The sequence below is a fragment of the Barbus barbus genome, assembly GCF_936440315.1.
Source record: "Barbus barbus genome assembly, chromosome: 39".
Taxonomy (NCBI): domain Eukaryota; kingdom Metazoa; phylum Chordata; class Actinopteri; order Cypriniformes; family Cyprinidae; genus Barbus; species Barbus barbus.
The window spans coordinates 184,675-198,953 of NC_136717.1; the positions used below are offsets into that span (position 1 = coordinate 184,675).

Genomic DNA, 14,279 nt, shown 5'->3' on the forward strand with positions numbered 1-14,279 from the left:
GGAACTCTCTTGGTAAATAATAGGGTCGTAGGGAAACAGATAAAAGTTCGATGTCAGGTGTACACAAGGTCTCCCTAACGACCACCGTGTTAATCCTCCACCAAGTAGTTTACCCGTCACAGCGGAGTCTCTGGCCAGGCGATAGGGTTCCCCAAAACCATCAATTTCCAAATCAGAAAGAGAATCTTGTTCCTTAAGCAAAGTGTCAGTAAAAGCAAGAAGACATGCACTGCTATACTCCTTAAGGAACTTAACATTTGCCCGAAGCTCATCCACTTTGTTACGAAGCGACTGAACGTTAGCCAACATAACCGTAGGGAGAGGCATACGACGATGGCCTTGTCTCTTCAACCTCTGGCGCACGCCACCGCGACTCCCCCTCTTCCTCACCTTTTTCGGCTTGGATATCCATTCTCGATTCACCTCAGTACAATCCGGCCGAATAACTTCTGCTGGAAACGCCGTCAAAAGATCCACCGGGCCGCCTTCAGAGTTACGTAGTAGTAGGAGAAACTCGCGGCTATACCGTATAGGTTCACGGAAGTCACAAAAGACCCTCAAAAAGTAGCAAAAAAACATAAGAAAAAAATCCCCGACATATTAAAAGAAGTCATTGTTATCAACAAATAAACAACAAACAAAGATATATAAAACTGTACTGCACTGCACGCTAAAAACGCTAAAAACTGCTGCTGCGTGTCGCCGTATCACAGCGCCACCTCAGTTGTTGGAATAGTGTTCCATTCTTGTGCAACTTTAACAGAAAAAGCAGACTGACTATATGACTCATTTAGGGCTTAAAAAGAAATGGTTAATTATAACTCCGCAACATTAGAATTCTATATCTGCTGGCTGTCCTTCTATTGTTTGTATTGTTAGCAGTTTCTTGTATTTCATGCTAGTGTTTTCTGCATAGTTTGTCTGCTGTTTTGTCTCTGATAATCCTGATTGTTGAAGTGTGTTTGTGTTCCAGTATAAGCTGACGGTTCCTAAAGTGGGCTGCATCTCTGATCTGTGCGCGTCGCTGTCGGCTCTGTCGGGCGTCTCGGCTGAGAAGGTAAGCGTCTGTGTGAGGAGACTATCTTCTGCAGATCTTCAGTTCATTCACTGAGCTTCCTCTGCCGTGTCCAGATGATCGTGACGGACATCTACAACCACAGGTTCCACCGGATCTTCAGCAGCAACGAGAACCTGAGCAGCATCATGGAGCGGGACGACATCTTTGTGTGAGCTGCTGCTGCGGTCAGTGAGAGCGTGGAGGTCTGCTGCTGTGTGTCTGATGTGCTCTCTGTCTGTCTGGAGCAGGTTTGAGGTGACCGTCGGCCGGCTGGAGGACACGCAGCACGTGCTGATCCCTGTTCACCTGCGGGAGAAGTACAAGCAGTCGGGCTACAACCACACCAGCACACCGCTGTTCGGCCGGCCCTTCCTTCTGAGCGTGCCGCGCTCCATCAACGAGGACAAGCTCTACAACCTGCTGCTGCTGCGCCTCTGGTATCTGCTGACTCACCTCTGATCCATCGTCAGACTCATCAGCTAATCACGGATTAAAACACAGACTTGTCTCACTGATCAAGCGTCAGACTCATGAGCTAATCACTGATTAAAACACAGACTCTGTCTCACTGATCCAGCATCAGACTCATCAGCTAAACACTTGCTCTCCTCCGCTCTCTCTCGTTCTCTCTCTCTCGCTCTCTCTCTCTCCACGTTCGCTTCACTTCTGTCGAGCCCGGCGCTTCCTAATCACACAATATCTGCGTCCCAATGTGCATACTATACACCCTATCTGCCCACAAATAGTATTGAAAATTACTAATATCTCACAGAATTTAGGATGGATAGTCTGCACATTGGGACGCAGGCAATATTACCTTCCGCGCTGCGATGACGGCAAAAAGTTGGGGTCAAACCTTATCAAACGATTCATTTACGTTAAAATATTAACGCGTTAAAAATTTGATTAATCACATGCGTTAACATTGACAGCCCTTGTATTTACGTTTTTCTGGTAAGTATTTATTTAAAAAATAATATTTTAATAATAACTTTGAGTAATAATAATACTATCATTACATTAAGTAAAATGTTTGTCACCGTTTGTTCAAGTTAAACCAAACTTTTTGTTGGGTTGCTGTGAAGGCTTTTAGGTTTCTGTTGTATATGACTAGTTTTTCTCAAAAGAAAATGAAATGCTGATGAAGTGACTCTCAGAGCAGCTCTAGAGATGTGAATAAAAATTCCATTTATTCATCCTTATGTCTCTTCAGAAAACTAGTAATTTAGTTTTGTTACTTTATGAACAACAGACCTTAACTTTGTGTTGTATCTCAGTCTCATCCCAGTTTAAGTAGTCTTTCTATCTCATTTATTGAATGCTAGTCATTCATAACTGAGCGTTGCTCTGGTCTCATTTCAGTCGTTTCATTCGTCCGGCTGCGGAGGACGAGGAGTCGGAGGAGACTCCTCCCAAGCATCACTCCATCAATGGCAGCGCCACCAACGGTATAATGGAGGAGGGCTCGCCGAGTAAGCATGCTGTCTGAGAGCATTCACTAATCAGCACTTACTGCTGCTGCTGTGTGTTTGAGACTGAAGCCCGGCTCCTCCCACAGGTGAGATGGACATGGACGAGCCGGACGAGGAGTCCAGCCAGGACCAGGATCTGCCCTCGGAGAACGAGCGCAGCCCCTCGGAGGACTCTGTGAGCGCAGAGCACGAGCTGGAGAACAGCCTGCTGCCCCCCGAGAGGAAGAGGCTCTTCACGCTGCACTTCAACAACATGGGCAAGAGTGACTTCATCAAGGGAGAGGTCCGCTTCGACGAGGACCACACGCGGCTCAGCGGTGCGTTACTGTACACCGCTACAGATCAGAGAGAGCCATCTCCGTCAGCTGACCTGTTCCTCTCTTCTCATGCAGATAGATATCTGTCCCTGGACTGGGAGCCGGACATCAAGAGGAAGTTCTTCAACGAAGCTGCGGCTGAGGTAAAGCTCTCCCATTCCTCGACACAAGTCTTCTGTGTCCTGACGTTTGAGATGCTTATATAAGAGTGTTTCTCCTAAGGACTTCGAGAAGCACGAGAGCATGGAGTACAAGCCGCAGAAGAAGAGCTTCTTCAAGCTGAAGGACTGCATCGAGCTCTTCACCACCAAAGAGAAGCTGGGCGCAGACGACCCGTGGTGAGCTCTGGTTTTCACTCGCTCCAGAAATGATACAAACAATAATAATAATACAGAGCAGAGTGTATGTGAAACCTCCACAAACAAATAGCACAGTTGCGTTCACATTTATTGCTTGGCCAGCAAAATCCAGTCATTAAAGTCCAGTTAATCTGAGGGTGGTTCAGCTCATTTCATGTCGTGGTTTCTCCACAGAGGATGTGTTAAACCGGACATTAGGCTGTCATATAGAGGTGCTACCGTAAGAAAAGCTCAATGTTGAGCAGGTAGATCTGTTATCTCACATGCATCCCTGCTCTCGCTTTATTCCTAGGAAGGAAATAGGTTATAAAATACAGAACTTGAAATTGTAATGCGTAAGCATGCAAAACATTCCCATCTGCATGTGAATAGTTTCTGGAGAGCAAAAAAAGTCTTGTGTGTGCATGTCAAAGTGTGTGATTGATTGATTTATTTTTAAAGGGTTCTGTATGTTGTCATTTTGAGAAAATCAATGGAAAAAAAAAAACAAAAAAAAAAAAATTATTTACTGATGCCTGTAATAAATACCAAATATAAAGCTGAAAATACTGCTGTATGAACCATTTGTTAAATATGGTCTGAAAATCTACGGAGAGGTTTGGCTAATATGAGTCTGGAGAAGAATGGAAGTTTCAAATGGAGAATGTGTAAGAACCCTGTATTTTATTCTATTTTTTTATGTTATTTTTTTTAATCAACACAATGTGGGTAAGTTTCTTTTAAAATGGAACATTTTGAACAAAAAAGTTGAGAATGTTGTTTTTGTCAAAGACTATGTCTGCATGGGATTCAGAATGAAGATGGAGTAGCTGGAGTCCATCAGCACCTCCAGATCTTCACAGTCTGGATCATCAGTTCATTCGCTGACATCAGGCAGTTCTGATTTATATGCTGTTTAACGCTCTGATCACGCAGATATGCCTCCGCTTACACACACCATCGCTTGCTTTGATCCAGATGTTCAGTCCTCCTTCAGAAGATGTGTAATAGCACCTCCTGCTGTACGCCAGTGAAGACACAGAAAACTTAGTCAGAGGCTGGGAAGGAGTTTCACAATGACAGATCAGCATGACTGTTATATCTCTGAGTCCTCGGATGAACTGACCTGTGTGTGTGTCTCAGGTACTGTCCGCACTGTAAGCAGCACCAGCAGGCAACGAAGAAGCTGGACCTGTGGAGTCTGCCGCCAGTGCTGGTGGTGCATCTCAAGCGCTTCTCCTACAGCCGCTACATGAGGGACAAGCTGGACTCGCTGGTGGACTTCCCTCTGCGGTAACTAACACCTCGCTGTACAGCGGCTCTCACACACACACACACACACACACACACGTGACGCTCAGCATCAGCTCGGTGCTATTTTACCATTGGTGTCTTTTTGAATATTATGAGATATATAATTTGAAGAAGATGTTTTTGTTCTGGCTGTTGTTGGTGATCTGACTGTGCCGTCTCTCCCGCAGGGATCTGGACATGTCAGAGTTCCTCATCAATCCGAACGCAGGGCCGAACCGCTACGACCTCATCGCTGTCTCTAACCACTACGGAGGAATGGGAGGAGGACACTGTGAGTACAGCAGAGCCAGACAGACAGCATCATTGTGAAGTGAAGTGAAGTGACATACTGCCAAGTATGGTGACCCATACTCGGAATTCGTGCTCTGCATTTAACCCATCCAACGTGCACACACAGCAGTGAACACACACACAGCAGTGAACACACACACACACAGAGCAGTGAACACACACACAGCAGTGAACGCACACACACAGCAGTGAACGCACACACACAGCAGTGAACGCACACACACAGCAGTGAACGCACACACACAGCAGTGAACACACACACAGCAGTGAACACACACACAGCAGTGAACACACACACAGCAGTGAACACACACACACAGCAGTGAACACACACACACAGCAGTGAACACACACACACAGCAGTGAACACACACACACAGAGCAGTGAACACACACACAGAGCAGTGAGCACACACACACAGCAGTGAACACACACACACAGCAGTGAACACACACACACAGCAGTGAACACACACACACAGCAGTGAACACACACACACAGCAGTGAACACACACACACAGCAGTGAACACACACACACAGCAGTGAACACACACACAGCAGTGAACACACACACACAGCAGTGAACACACACACACAGCAGTGAACACACACACACAGCAGTGAACACACACACACAGCAGTGAACACACACACACACAGCAGTGAACACACACACACAGAGCAGTGAACACACACACAGAGCAGTGAACACACACACAGAGCAGTGAACACACACACAGAGCAGTGAACACACACACACAGCAGTGAACACACACACAGCAGTGAACACACACACACAGCAGTGAACACACACACACAGCAGTGAACACACACACACACAGCAGTGAACACACACACACAGCAGTGAACACACACACACAGCAGTGAACACACACACAGAGCAGTGAACACACACACACACACAGAGCAGTGAACACACACACACCGTGAACACACACCCGGAGCAGTGGGCAGCATTTATGCTGCAGCGCCCGGGGAGCAGTTGGGGGTTCGGTGTCTTGCTCAAGGGCACCTCAGTCGTGGTATTGAGGGTGGAGAGAGCGCTGGACATTCACTCCCCCACCTACAATCCCTGCCGGCCGGAGACTCGAACCCACAACCTTTGGATTACGAGTCCGACTCTAACCATTAGGCCACGACTTCCAGAACCAGTCTGTCGTGTGATGATGCTACGTCACATCTGAATTCAGAGCTGATCTCTAACACACACACACACGCGCGGATGCACTCACACACAGACGCACACACACACTCACACACACACAGACTCACAGACAGACACACACTCGCACGCACGCACACACAGACACACACTCTCACTCTCACAGACACGCACTCACACACATGCACAGACACACACTCACTCACTGACAGACACACTCATGCACGCACGCACACTCACTAACGCACGCACACTCACTCACTAACACACACACACGCACTCACGCACACTCACACAGACACACACTCACAGACGCGCACGCACACTCACTAACAGACACACACTCACAGACGGGCACGCACACACACGCACTCACTCACTCACTCACTCACACAGACACGCGCACACACACACGCACACTCACACAGGCACACACTCACTCTCACAGACGCACACACACGCACTCACTCACACAGACACACACACTCACTCACAAACACACGCACTCACTCTCACAGACGCACGCACGCACACTCACACAGACGCGCACTCTCACTCACACAGACGCGCACTCTCACTCACACAGACGCGCACTCTCACTCACACAGACGCGCACTCTCACTCACACAGACGCGCACTCTCACTCACACAGACACGCACGCACACTCACTCACACAGACACGCTCACTCTCACTCACACAGACACGCTCACTCACACTCTCACTCACAGACACGCACGCACACTCTCACTCACACAGACACGCACGCACACTCTCACTCACACAGACACGCTCACTCTCACTCACACAGACACGCTCACTCACTCACACTCTCACTCACAGACACGCACGCACACTCTCACTCTCACTCACAGACACGCACGCACACTCACTCACAGACACACGCACGCCCACTCTCACTCACACAGACGCGCACTCTCACTCACACAGACGCGCACTCTCACTCACACAGACGCGCACTCTCACTCACACAGACGCGCACTCTCACTCACACAGACGCGCACTCTCACTCACACAGACACGCACGCACACTCACTCACACAGACACGCTCACTCTCACTCACACAGACACGCTCACTCACTCACACTCTCACTCACAGACACGCACGCACACTCTCACTCACACAGACACGCACGCACACTCTCACTCACACAGACACGCTCACTCTCACTCACACAGACACGCTCACTCACTCACACTCTCACTCACAGACACGCACGCACACTCTCACTCTCACTCACAGACACACGCACGCCCACTCTCACTCACACAGACACGCACGCACACTCACACAGACACGCTCACTCACTCACTCACTCACTCACACTCTCACTCACAGACACGCACGCACACTCTCACTCACAGACACACGCACTCACACTCTCACTCACAGACACGCACTCACTCACACAGACACACGCACTCACTCACACAGACACACGCACTCACTCACACACACACACGCACTCACACAGACACACGCTCACACACACACACACACACAGACACACACGCACTCACTCACTCACAGACACGCACTCACTCTCACACACGCACACTCACACACTCACTCACTCACTCACTCTCACAGACACACGCACGCACACTCTCACTCACAGACACGCACTCACTCTCACACACGCACACTCACACACTCACTCACTCACTCACTCTCACAGACACACGCACGCACACTCTCACTCACAGACACGCACTCACTCACTCACAGACACGCACTCACTCACACACACACACACTCACAGACACGCACTCACTCACTCACAGACACGCACTCACTCACACAGACACACACACACAGACACGCACTCACTCACACACACATACACACACGCACACTCACAGACACACCCGCACTCACTCCCTCACTCATACTCACACACACACTTCATTATAGGCAGTTTACCAGTTCACAGAGAAAGCAAAAGAGAACTTGTGCTGTTCCTCGGCAGGATTTCTGTGCTTGCACTCAGAGACAGACCACAACACAGACATGTAAAGATATCTTTTAGCAGTTAAACGGTCAAATACACATCATACGTGCAGCTCTTAAAGTGACAGCAGCCTAATATTCCTGCTGCTGACTGTGCTTTATATTAATCGAACAACAAAAGACAAGGACAGAATCACTCACTGCTCTTGACTGAACAGTCAAGTTTCTGTACACCTTTAGCAGAAATAACAGCGACATCTGTGATGTCATCCTTCAACATAACACTACCACACCTGTGACCATAACAGCGTTTCTTCTGTACTGTATTTTTGTCAGTTTCCCATCCTCTTCTTTGTTAGCCACATCATCATAAGCTACAGATGTCACCGTCAGCTCCAGACGTTAGCGCTTTCAGAGCAAATGCACATAAACAGAGCTGTCTGCCTGCCTGCCTGAGATGTCTTTCAACTGAATTATTTACTTTCTTGATGCCATTGTTTTTCATTTCTATATTGATATTTAACAGAAATTGGTATGAAGAAGCTCAAATAGTAGAGGATGGCGCTAGCAACGCCAAGGTCATGGGTTCGATTCCCAGGGAAAGCAAGAGCTGATAAAATGTAAAAACTGTAACTTGAAAGCAATGTAAGTCGCTTTGGATAAAAGCGTCTGCTAAATGCATAAATGTAAATGTTGATATTACTCAAGCCATACACTGAACCGATGGACTAGTGAGTGTAACGTAGCTGGTTTGGTTCTCAGATACCGCCTACGCCAAGAACAAGGAGGATCAGAAGTGGTACAACTTCGATGACAGCAGCGTGTCTCCGGCCAGCGAGGAGCAGATCGTGGTGAGGCTTCTGCGGTCATTCACTCTTATATTAATCTCTGTGATCTTCAGAAACTCTCGCTAGCGTCGCACCATGTACCGGTAAAAAAAATGCATCGTGATACCTTGCTTTTAAAAGCAGTACGATTCCGCATTTTACTAGTACCAGTACTTTAATAAGTACTTTATTTATTAACCAGTACTTTAATATATCATTATATAAATGATTGTGAAATAAAATGATTATATATGAAATAAGATTTGGCTTTATGCTTTTAGCTAACTTAGCAAAATCTCTGCACACCTGTAGACTCAGTAGTTCACTGTAGGTCTGTGTAGTGGCACTGGCATGTGGTTTTTATTTATTTCATTTTTATTAAGGGGAATCAAATGCTATTTTTTTAAATAGATAAAATGTGTGTAACCTCCACGTGGATCATGTGTTATTCAGTTGCAGTGCTGTAGTTCTGTGTGTTTGTCGTAGGATGGGTTCAGAGGTCAGGTATTGTATGGGACTCAGATTTGTAACACGAGTGAATGATGTTCTCCCGTGTGTGTGTGTGTGTGTGTGTGTGTTGGTCCAGTCGAAGGCGGCGTATGTGCTCTTCTACCAGCGGCAGGACACGGTCAAGGGCACAGGCTACTTCTCTCTGGACCGCGAGTCTCCTGACGAGACGCAGACGCCGCAGGACGAGCCCAGCGCAGACGCCGCTCAGAGCGAGGAGGAGGATCTGAACGACAACCAGCAGGAGGAAGAGCTCAACCCGGGCCCAGACGTCAACATGAGCAGCAACTGAGCTGACCCTCAAAGCCATAGCGCCTTGGCAGACGGGCACGAATGTGCGCAGACGCCCGCTGACAGACAGAGCTTCTGCATGAGTCGAGAGTGAGAGCTGCCACACTTTACAGCGCTTGATTTGTTTTGTACATCACACCGAACGGACTACTGACTGCTCTGTTTCCACTGCGTTAGTTTAGCGTCTCACCTCAGCCTTAACGGGGGTCTCAGACTGATGCCTTTCTCTGCACAGATCTCACGGTCTGCTCGTAACATGAGTGAAGAGATGGAGGTGGGTTTGATGAATGTTCTCGCTCGCTGAGCTGACTGGCGGCTACGGTTCATAAATCCTGTACAGAAGAGTTCACTCTGTGAGTGCACATTTGATAAATCTATTTATTTATACGGAAGGCAGAGCGTGGATTGACTGCGACCGGATCCGTCTGCGGGACGCCCAATCGCCTGAGGGTTTTTGTAAATCAAACTGACGTCCTTGCATGATTCAGGGACTTCCTTTAGCTGCACTTGAGTTCACTTTGGTTTACATTTGAAATGTGCATGTGTATTTATTTACGGACTTCAATAAATCTGACTCAAGTCTGGTGTTGGGTTGGTTCATCCAGCAGGATCGCCAACACTAACCGCATCCTTCACTGGAAGGGCTGAAAAGGTTGGTTTTTAATTAAATGCAATGCATATTGTTTTTATTATAAACACTGTTGGCTTATCCTTATTTTTATTTTCAGTGCAATATAAGAAATCTTGGTGACATTTTACAGTGAGGTCCCGTCGAGTTAATGCATTAAAAAACAAATAGTTACTCAAATCTTTAAAAATAAATTCTAATTTAACCCATTATTATTATTAGCTTGCAAAGCTTTTGCCAAATGCTTGAAAGATAAAGTGGTCAAAAGCAAAATGATCTAGGTGCATATTAGCTGGTTTTTGTTAACAGTTTGCAATGAAGCCCCGTTACTGAATGAGATATGCATTGCTGATTGCTGGTTAATGCAGTTTGATACGGAATTAATCATCTTTGTTAAAGGGGTCATATAATGCCATTTTTGTACAAGTTAATATGATTCTTTAGGGTCTAAATGAAAAGTTTGTAATATACTTTAAAAATTCTCGTTAGTGTTGTAAGAAAACACTAATTTTACCTGCTCAAACAGCTCTCTGTTCAACACGCCATTTCAGTGCATGTGCCTTTAAATGTTAATGAGCTCTGTTCACCCCGCCCCCTCTGCTCTGTGGGGCGTGACACAAAACACCTGGAGTGTTGCCTTGACAACAGTTGAGGGTATCTTTTGGCACCATGTCCAATTCTTCTGATGTCTTGCCTATACAAAAGCAAATAAGTGATCAGATAACATAACTTATGTTATATTGGAAAACATAAATGAGAGTATTTATAGTCTTGAATCATATGCATTTGCAGGATGTAAACAGTATTCTGCAGGTATTGTGTTAAAGTTCCCATTCATCTTCATGCAGTTATAACTGTTACAACACGTTTATTTATTACTTATTAATCAGTAACAGACACCGTTATAAACCATCTACAAAAGTAAATTAATGTACTGTTACCAGGTTAATTTTACCACAGTTTATAATAACACTATAACCATGGAATTATGAATTATATTGAGAACGTCGTACATAGAAAACATGCCGTAATGAAAGTCAGTGTAAACTTTAGCCACATTCATGGTGAAACATGCAAAGATTAATATAAAGGTTAATAAAACTCAGTTCTTCTGGAGGTGCAGCAGGAACACGAATAAAGATCCTTTTTTCAGGAGCAGCTTCTGGGCAAAACCAGCTTTAAACTGAGCCTCGTTTATAAAGCAGTCTGCTGAGAAATAATGAAAGAACTGAGCTTGATCTGGGGGACTAGTCCCCTCAAAACGACTGCCGTGTTCGTCAGAAGACTTCGTTCTGCTCCAGCGTATAAACAATGGCTATGAATCCTGTCAATCAACAATCGTGGGAGGGGCCTCCGATCTTGTGACGTCACTAGACGAACGGGAAAACATATTAGGAGATTAAACAAAAAGCACTGGATGGATTTGTATCATTGTAGGATGGTTGTGTACAGGCCCTGCCAACACACACCCCTTTAATGTTAATTAATAGAAATACATCTGTTAGTTCGTTAGCTCAAGTCCATTAAATATTACAACCTTTGATTTTAGTAATGTATCATGCAATTAACATTAAAAACTTTACAAGTATTTTTGGTAACACTTTAGAATAGAGAACACTTATTAACTATTAACTATGACTTTTCCCTCAATAAACTCCTAATTTGTTGCTTATTAATAGTTAGTAAGATAGTTGTTAAGTTTAGGTATTGGATAGGATTAGGGATGTAGAATAAGGCATTAATATGTGCTTAATTACTACTAATAAATGGCTAATATTCTAGTAATATGCATGCTAATAAGCAACTAGTTAAGAGACCCTAAAATAAAGTGTTAGAAATCTTTGAGATGATAGATAAGGCCACACACAATAATGAATAATGATCATTTTACAGTTAAACGTGAAACATTGTATTAGAAATAATATATTGTATGGAGTACATCCCGCAGAAATAAACGCTTGCCCACAGACTCCGCTGCTCAGATTACAGTTATTCATCACATCACATGATGCATGATTACAAAGCTTAATTAATGCATTAAAATACGTGTGCATTAGATATAAACATTTCAAGTAAAGTGTTGGGAAAAATAACTGAAATGCTCAAGACACTGAAAGATGTTTACTTATTCAAATATCAGCAATTATCAAGTGATTTTCACACGGGGGTAACTACACCTCTCTGGATACATGACACTGAAATGATCATGCTGGACGTTTCCAGGAGCAAGAGCACAGAAGACTTGATACGACAGTCTTTCAGAAGAAATTACTGCTCAACTCAAGTCCAGAACTAATGCACAGGGGTAGTCATTAAAAAAGCTCTGCATATACAATATCATCACATAAATAAATGAATGAATGCACTTTTAATTGTCATCAGTTTCCTTTGAAGCCCTGACCCGGAGCGATCTGTGTGATGCAACATGAAAACTTCATTTAAAAACTTAAGCGATGTCAAATCCACGTGAACAGACACGGAGGAAACATGTAGTCGAACAACATTTACACTTACTGTAGAACTCCTTTAGATCTACTCTCAGGAAACCTGCATGCAGCGAGCGTCAGGTGAAATGATCCTCGTGGGGTGGGTTTAGGGATGTGTTGGCATGAGTATGTGTTGGAGAGTATGTGGAGAATGTGTTGGCATGAGTAACAATTAACGGACTACAAAAGTGAAGCCTTTACCTGGTGGCAGCTTTTTCTCCAGCCATGGACACGAGTACCAGGAGATACTAGTGATCAGGGGCGGACTGGGGCTAAAAAGTGGCCCTGGACTTTCTGGCACAGAGCGGCCCACCACGCCGGTCCGCAACACCATAAACCCACCAGCTCATTATGCACAGAGCAATTTTTAACACCACTAACTAACATAAAAATATAAAATAATACAGACATTTAAATGCTTTCAGTTTTTTTTTTAATTATTATTGAAAGTGGCATTAATGAATGACTAGCATACTTTACTAGTACATATAATAATGTTCTGCTTTGGTCTGAAAACTTGTATGTGCAGAATGTGGACTGTTTTTATGGTGCCCTTCTATTGCTCTTATATATCTGTCCTTATGCAGGAGCTTGGTATCTCTTGGTATATAAAATGGTAGTCATTTTACTGAATAGAGCTCCAATTGTGGAAAACAGTTTACAAATGGCTTGTGGTGAGCTGGAGTGTCCACATGCCTCCGAATGGGAAGAGGACGATTATCTTCCACATCGACAAAGAAATTAGAGCCATTTAAATTGAGAACGTAATTGATAGTCTGCTACAGGTCTATAACAATCCTTAAATCCCATCCGGAAGCAAGCATTAACAATATGATCGCTCCAGATTACCAGATGTAACACACTCAGAAACTCCTTCACATACTGCTCCAATGATCGCCCAATTCATCTTAATTTTTGTTAGGGTCCGTTCTTCTGTCACGGTGTGTAGTACGAAGGCAGAAGGAGAGAGGAGATCTTCAAACACAACCAAACATGACAGAGAACGGATGAAGACTATGGGAGAACTGAGGGTTTAAGTAGTGGAGAAAACAAAGGAACTGATGAGTTAATTAATCATACACAGGTGAACCGAATGACAATAAAGACAACTAAGGGAAACTAGGCCAAGGAGGGAATAACAGAAACACAGGGAAAACTAAACCAAAACGGAACATAAACGTGTGACCGCATACTGTAATGTCATCAACACATCTGTAATTCACCACTATAACCAACACAACAACAACACCACGATTAATGAAGAGTAGATTAATGTCGTCTGAATATAGCAGATCTATCTGCTTGAAAACCCCCTTTCACCCAGGTCTAAGTATTGTTATTTTAAATCTTTTATTACATGAAGATCAAGAACCTGGAATTGATCCCTTATTGAGAATATCACAAATCACTTCACACTTGCTTACATTTAGATATAAGCCACACGCTTCTGAAAAAATAAAAATCAGTGGTATTGATAGCTCTGGGAATCTGTCATTTATCCTTTGAATCAATCTTTCATCTCATCATTTGAAGGAATTGTTTTTGTTTGTGAATTTCTTTTCTTTTTTAGCGCGCGAACGGGACTTTTATTTTG

The 14,279-nt window shown here is 44.7% G+C and overlaps 1 protein-coding gene across 4 annotated transcripts in view; it reads left to right on the top strand.

Annotated features, from left to right (window-relative positions):
• Positions 1 to 10,264, top strand: part of LOC306858712 (ubiquitin carboxyl-terminal hydrolase 15-like) — a 30,842-nt gene extending 20,578 nt beyond the window's left edge. For 2 of the 4 annotated variants that reach the window (XM_079399380.1, XM_079399382.1), the window contains 11 exons: positions 974 to 1,057; positions 1,132 to 1,226; positions 1,306 to 1,494; positions 2,420 to 2,529; positions 2,616 to 2,846; positions 2,922 to 2,989; positions 3,069 to 3,184; positions 4,328 to 4,477; positions 4,666 to 4,769; positions 8,709 to 8,797; positions 9,360 to 10,264. In XM_079399380.1, the coding sequence (XP_079255506.1) occupies positions 974 to 1,057; positions 1,132 to 1,226; positions 1,306 to 1,494; positions 2,420 to 2,529; positions 2,616 to 2,846; positions 2,922 to 2,989; positions 3,069 to 3,184; positions 4,328 to 4,477; positions 4,666 to 4,769; positions 8,709 to 8,797; positions 9,360 to 9,572 (1,449 nt within the window). In that variant the 3' untranslated portion in view covers positions 9,573 to 10,264. Of the gene's footprint in view, positions 1 to 973; positions 1,058 to 1,131; positions 1,227 to 1,305; positions 1,495 to 2,419; positions 2,530 to 2,615; positions 2,990 to 3,068; positions 3,185 to 4,327; positions 4,478 to 4,665; positions 4,770 to 8,708; positions 8,798 to 9,359 lie in introns of all 4 variants that reach the window. The other 2 variants (XM_079399379.1, XM_079399381.1) reach the window with 1 other exon arrangement.
• The last annotated feature ends 4,015 nt before the right edge of the window (positions 10,265 to 14,279 follow it).